The sequence below is a fragment of the Pseudonaja textilis genome, chromosome 1 (assembly GCF_049901715.1).
Source record: "Pseudonaja textilis isolate UNSWEBS1 chromosome 1, rPseTex1.2, whole genome shotgun sequence".
Taxonomy (NCBI): Eukaryota; Metazoa; Chordata; class Lepidosauria; order Squamata; family Elapidae; genus Pseudonaja; species Pseudonaja textilis.
Window position 1 is genome coordinate 3,894,828 of NC_141990.1, and position 7,381 is coordinate 3,902,208.

A 7,381-nucleotide genomic window follows, 5' to 3' on the forward strand; every position below is an offset into this window, starting at 1 on the left:
GATTCAAATTTTGTCACAACCGATTCTGTGGGCGTGGCTTAATTTGTGGCTGTGGCTTGGTGGTCTTGTGACTGGGTGGGCATGGCTTGGTGGTCACGTGACCAGGTGGGCATAGCTTGATAGCCATGTGACTGGGTAGGCGTGGCCAAGTGGCCATGTGACTGGCAAATCAAATACAAGTGGTCCTCGCTTAATGGCCGGTTGCTTAGCAAGTGTTTTAATTTATGACTGATCTCCCCAGAGCTACTTGACCTCTTTTTGGAGTTTTGACAGCCATTCACACACACACCCTTCTAACCCTGCTATTCTTTGAATGGTGTGGAAGTATGAATGGATTTCTAGAAGAAGAAAAATGCAGACTACAGGAACCATTTGCACCACTCAGGTGACCCTGAGGACACAGATAAACCTGCAGGTGGCCTCAGCGACCCTCTCAAAAGGATGCAAATGACCAGCTGTCTGCAAGGAATATAAATCCTTCCATTTCCCATCATCCAGTCAGAGCTGAAGAAGATTCTTGGATGAGGAACAAGACGTCTTCAAAGAAAACAAGAAGTCCAAGCGCCTCCAGAATAAGCAAACTAAAATTGGGGTTGCTTCAAGCCACCCAAATTTATCCTGCAGGTACAGATTTCCACAACGGTTCAACGTACTCAGCGGGGAGAATGAGTGAAATAGACCACTGTCAATATAAAATCTATTTTAGGGGCTCCAGGACAATCAAATCCACCTAGCAAGCAGTTTTTGCAAATTTATCTTTTTTTTCAAAATGTTGTATGTTCAAAAAACACGCCTCTTGGCCTGCCTGCAGCCAAGAGAATAGCAAGGTTACTCCAGCAAACAGACTAAATGGGTTTAAGGCCAAAGAACCTTTAGAGGTTGTTTTTGCTGACATAATTGGTCCTGAGAAACCTAGTTTAGGAGGTGCAATCTGTGGTACCTGCCTGCTGTGTCCAAATAATCGTTAGCTGCGTGGAATTGGCTGCCCCGTTCTTGGTCTTTAGCAAAAAGGCTGTGAGCCAAGGAAAACATTTTCAAAAGCTGTAAAAACAGGATTTTCTCCCACCGAGGATTATGACTTATTTCAACACCGAAGTTTCAAATTGCTGTCCTCACCAGCTTTTCGAGTGAGTGCAGGCGACATCGGGGAGGCCAAAGACGGAAACGGAGCATGTCAGGGGTTAAAGAAGTGTTAGATTTGATTCCCAGATTTTACGGATTCTTTGGCGCGTGCAAATAAAGGCATAAAAGGTTGCAGAGCCTGTGAACTTTGGAGGCATACATTCTTACTGGAAGGGAAAGTCATGGGTCAAGCTATTCTCCAAAGCACCGGAAGGCAGGACAAGAAGCAATGGGTGGAAACTAATCAAGGAAAGAAGGCAACCTGGAATTAAGGAGGAATTTCTCCACAAAACAATGAATCAGGGTTGCCTCCAGAAGATGTAGATGCTCTCCTCCCACCAGCAAGATTAGCTAGAATGTTCCCCAATATGTCACCCAAATGTTGGAAGTGTAAACTATCTATGGTTGGCTTCATAACCTACAAAAAATAACTTCTTAGCTCTACGTTGGCCTTTCAGTCTTACTTGTGAGGGAATATGCACCCATGCTGGAGCTCCAAATGTGTGTAGGTAACTTAAATTTGGCTTTCTGCCATGCCAACGAGTGAATGGCAATTCTCCAGTTGTTGTATTAACTACATTGTTCAAAACATGGTTACTACACATTATGGCATCACCCCACAGTGTTTCAGGCAAACCTGAGTCAGATAACATAGTGCGAGCCATGGCTTGTAATGTTTGCCCTCTTCGTTCTACAAACGAGTTATGTTGTGGTCTGTAAGGTGCAGAACGTTTATGCTCAACACCAGCCAATTTCAGCATAGTTTGGAATCTTTTGTTAACAAATTCAGTCCCATTATCAGTAACTAAAGTAATTACTTTACTCCTCATTTTTCTCTCAGCAAACCTTAGCCAGTTAAAGAAATGTTGGAATGTTTCTGTTTTGTTTTTCATAAGATAGCAGAAACCGTATCGTGAGTAATGGTCCATAATACTCAAAATATAACAGGCACCTCCTAAACTTGGTTTCTTAGGACCAATTATGTCAGCAAAAACAACCTCTAAAGGTTCTTTGGTCTTAAACCCATTTAGTCTGTTTGCTGGAGTAACCTTGCTATTCTCTTGGCTACAGGCATTACAGTTTAAATACTTGCTACAGGGTTTCAATTTTACTCCCTCTGACAATTTAACAGTTTGTTTGAGCATTTTGAAATTAATGTGCCCTAGACGTCTATGCAGTAAATGTATACATTATTCATCATGTGGCTTAACATTATTATAAACTGAGTTAGCCATCTTCAACTGGTCATCATGTATCACATATAAATCATTCTCTAAAGTAGCAGTAACACTTTTACCCTCTTTCTCTATTATACAGTTATCTCCCCTAAAGGTTACTACATAACCAAGATTAACTAAAGCCCCTACTGATAATAAATTAAATTTCAGTTTAGGTACATATAACATAGTTAAATGTTCGTTTATACAAGAACAATATGCAGTACCTTCACCAGAGGCCTTCATCTTCCATCCATTTGCCAATGATACATGTTGTTTACTCATGGACATCTTTACAAACCTCTTTCTATCTTTATTAATGCATTGCGATGCTCCACTATCAACAACCCACAAATCATGGTTTACAGTTGAATTGCTAGACATAAGCTAAACTAACATTCTTTTTAGCCTTCTGGTGATTACCAGTATTCTGTTGTTTTCCCTTCTTACAGAATCTAGCTATATGTTCCCTAGCCCCACAAGAAATACATTTCCTAACAGTATAGGCAGTTGAACACAAAGCCTCTTCTTGTGGTTGTTCCTTCCTTAGTTGGTCCCTATCCAGCAGTCTTCGTGCTTCTAACAACCTTCCGGTTATCAGTCAATGTTAGTTCATCTTTAGTCAGGACTTCCAGTGAAGATACGTAATCATCATAACTTTCATCCAATGAGGAAAGAATGATGCAAACTTGATGCAGCTCTGAAAATATCAGTTCCTTTTCATGTAGCTCTTGAAAAGTTCTTTTCAAATGAGCTAACATTTCTCCACCTTTCAGAAGACGTGCTCTAAACAGTTTACGTGTAAGATGTATCTGTGCACCTACACTGCACGAACACAAATCCTCTTCAAATTCTCCCAACACCTAGCAGCAGACTCTTCTCCACAAATAGGGACTAGCTGCTGATCACTCAGTGTTAGTCCAATTATACAAAGAGCTCGTTCGTTGTTCTGTTTAAAGTCAGCAAACTTCTTGGCATCGTCCTCATTTTCTGGATCCCAAGCATTTACATCCGTTGGGTCTTGAACTACATTCCATAACCCTTCTCTACCCAGAGATACCATAAGATTTTAGTTTTAGTAGTAGTTTGTCGTGTACCACTGAATCAAAGGCTTTACAAAAGTCTATGTAGATTGAGTCTATTGCTTTGCCTTAGTCAAGTTGTGTAGTCTATAAGTTTTTGCAGTGTAAGAGTTGCAGATTGCAGGATAGTTTTTTTCTGAAACCAAATTGTTTATTAGGGAGTAGGTTGTTTGTTTCTAAGTGGAGGATGATGGATTGGTTATTAATTGATTCCATGACTTTACAGGTGACGCAGCAAAAGAGATTGGTCTGTAATTTTCAACTAGGCTGGGGTCTCCCTTTTTGAAGATGGGGACGACCGTGGCTTGTGACCATAGTTGGAGGAGCTGGTCCTGAAAGATTTTTCAAAGATTATGCTTAGAGGTTCGGCTATGGCAGTGGATAGCTTTTTAAAGAAGTAGGCACATATTCCGTCCAGCCCAATAGATAGAGATGGTTTTAGATTGCGTAATGCTTTTACAACATTGTCTACTGTAAAATCGATACATATTAGATCATTGTAGTTGTCTGTGGTTTGGCTAGGAAATACTGGGCATGATCCATTGCTGTTTGCAAATACTGAGCCAAAGAATGTGTTAAAGAGGTTGGCTTTAATAGTGTTGTCATTGCAGTCTTTACCATTAGGTCCTTTCAGGGGTGGGATGGACCTTGAGTCTTTTAGTTTGTAGTTGTTTACAAAATTGTAGAAAGAGCGGGTGGAATTGGTGCGTAGAAGTTTTTCTTCTTGTTTAATGTGATAATTGGTGCATTCAGTCTTTATCTGGTGGCATAAATTTTTGTATCAGCTTTTGAAGTTGGCAACGTGACCAGATTTGTTTTTCCACCAAAGTGATTTCTTTTTGGATTGAAGCTTCCTTATTGTTATGGGTAATTTGTTTTATTCTGGTTTGGGGAGTTGTTATTGGTACATATAATTTGGTGACTCTTATGACTTCAAGTAAAAATATATTGTAATGGTCTTCAACAGTATTGCATCCAGTGAATAGAAATTTATTTTTATTTATTTATTTGATTTTTATTGCTGCCTATTCACCCATGGCGACTCAAGGCGGCTTACACAATGTAAAATCATATTTAAAACAAAAAATAAAAACAATAAGAACTAACAAAAAGAATCAAATAAATTAGTAAAGTACAATAGAACAAAATTTGGGGGAAAAAACCTTATTTCTCTTCCTGATATTTTTTTTAAATCGCTTTTTAATGTCTTTTAATTAACCTCCTGCCCGATGAAGCCAGATGTATTTGCCAGGGAGATAGATTCCAGTATTCGCACAAGACTCCAGTCACCAGGGGCAGCTTCCCAACCTGGGTGTGTCATCCAACATTCCTTCACTAAGCAGCACCCATTTGCTTAAATTGCAAAAAACTCTGCAAAGGTTTAATTGCTATGGCCGCTTCAAGGTCTCTTCTGAAATTCCAAAATGGGATGTGAGCTTTTTTTTCTCCTTTGCTGGTACTTTGCTTATGTGGAGTGACCATTCAAAGTTACAATGGCACTGAAAAAAAGGGACTTATGACCCTTTTTCACACTTACGACTGTTGCAGCATCCCCACAGTCATGAGAGGCCAGGCGAGGAGATGCGTGCCTTGATGGGAGTTATGTTGAGTTGGCCACGCCCAGCCAATAACATAACCACACAGTCACATGACCACCAAGCCACGCCTACCACCTAAGCCATGCCTACCACCTAAGCCACGCCCACAGAACCGGTTGTTAAAAAATTTGAATCCTACCCCTGGATATAGGCAGAGATGGTAGTCAGCCGGTTCGGAGCAGTTCTGGAGAACCGGTAGTGAAAATTTTGAGTAGTTTGGAGAACCAGCAAATACCACCTGACTGGCCCCGCCAACCCCATCTATTCTCTGCCTCCTATCGAGGCCCAGCTGATGGACTGGGTCTTGTTTGGTTGCCCTGCACAGGAGAACGGAGCTGGAAAGCAGGTTAGTGGGCCGGGGAGGGAATGGAGAATTTGCAGTAACCTTCCCCTGCCATGCCCACCAAGCCACGCCCACAGAACCGGTAGTAACCATATTTTAATCCCATTGCTGGATATAGGGTCTTGCTTGAGTAGAGGGTTGGACTAGAAGACCTCCAAGTCCCTTCCAACTCTGTTATTATCTTAATTCTGTGATGGAGAGCCTATGGCGTGCAAGCTGCAGGCAAACTTACCTCACTGCGCATGCGCGTGCTTCACAGTTGATTTTCAGCTGGTTTGAGGCCTTTTTCGGCCTCCCAGAGGCTTGAGGAAGGCTTCTGCAGGCTTCTGCAGGTCGAAAACTAGCCCCGTTTCACGACTTCCTGTTTTTCCAACAATACCGGAAGTGACAAAACGGGGCTAGTTTTCAGCCTGCAAAGCCTGCAGAAGCCTTCCTCAAGCCTCTGGGAGGCTGGAAAAGGCCTCAAACCAGCCGAAAATCAGCTGTGAGGTGTAGTGCAGGTAATGGGGGGGCGGGAGGGTGGGTCGGTGGGTGGGGATTGCTTCTAGATGCTGACGTGCCCAAAAAGGTTAGCCACCACTGTCTTAATTAATCGGTGGAACAGCTTATCTCCAGAAGTTGTGGGTGCTCTGTCACTAAAGGTTTTTAAGAAGAGATTGGACAATTATTTGTTTGAGATAGTATACAGGGCAGGGGTGTCTGGCCCGCAGGGCTGTCCTGGAAAATGTAAGGGGACAGCCCGCATCGCTTTGGCCCAGTATGCTCAGTGTGAACAGGAAACATGCCAGCAGGCCGGGAGCAGGGTTGCCAGATCACAGTTTCGCTCTGCAGCCAAACTCAAGTCAAAATACGGCCAAATTCGGCCAAATTATTTTTTGCTCATGGTGATGCGCATGTGCGAGAGAAGGAGAGCGGCTGGGTTGCCATCCGGCCGATTTCACAGCCAAGCAACTTTCGTACGGCCAAATTTTTTTTCACGGCCAAGCAGATAGAAATACGGCCAGATTTCTCGAATTTGGCCAGAAAAACGGCCAGATGGCAACCCTGGCCAGGAGTGGTGTCAAGCTGGCTACACCCATCCAATTGGCCACACCCTGCCAGTCAGCCACGGCCATCCCCCTCCAAGATCAACCACAGCCCTGATGCGGCCCTCAATGAAATTGAGTTTGACACCTGTGCATTACACGAACATGACAAAATACATACATAAATAAATACAAAACGATGCATGTCCAGCGGGGCAAGCAAATGTTTCACTTAGCAACCTAAGTTTTGGGCTCTGAAACTCAAGGACTAACCTGTACTAATTTGAACGGCCTGAATCTCCTAATTTCCCCGGCATTTGATAAGGGATTCACTTAATAACAGTGGCAGGACGGGGCAAAACGCACTCGCCCACTGCTTCGCTTAGCAAGGGAAATTTTGGGCTCCGTTGTAACAGATAATCAGAATTGGAAGGGACCTTGTAGATCATCTAATCCAACCCCCTGTTGTGGTTGTAAGTTGAGAACTAACCTGCATAAACTTTTTAAATACATAAATATTATCTATTCCCTAAATCATACATAAATAAAGATGATACCACAGGATATCTAAACCCAGTCCAGTGTTCTAGCGTTGCACACACGTTCATTCCCACAACCCACCCGGTTTAAGCTTACCTAAGATTTTCGGAATCAAACACCCGGTTCAGGTCACAGTCTATATATCGGCAGCATTTTTCCACAGCTCGTGGGTTAGCCAGGAAAGGCCGTACCTCCAACCCCAGCCTTTCGATTTCTGCTCCGTTTTCCTGCCAAGATTTGACCAGAAACACCCCCGAGAGTTCATTGCCGTGTGTGCCGCCGAAGATGGCAATTTTTCGGACGGGGGCGTCTTGCAGAATTTGGCCAGGATTCATTCTGCTGGTCTGCTGCCACCCAAACTCAGAAAACGATTCCGAGGAAATAAAAAGTTTGAACAGCTAGAGGACTTTGGTCTGCTGGATGGGCCAGGGAAGTGAAAAACTAAACCTCTTTT

General features: G+C 43.0%; 1 protein-coding gene across 1 annotated transcript in view; it reads right to left on the reverse strand.

Moving 5' to 3' along the window:
• The window catches only part of ASPA (aspartoacylase), a 25,895-nt gene extending 18,514 nt beyond the window's left edge, over positions 1-7,381 (reverse strand). The window contains exon 1 of the mRNA XM_087924437.1: positions 7,024-7,381. Within this exon, the coding sequence (XP_087780563.1) occupies positions 7,024-7,262 (239 nt within the window). The 5' untranslated portion in view covers positions 7,263-7,381. The remainder of the gene's footprint in view (positions 1-7,023) is intronic.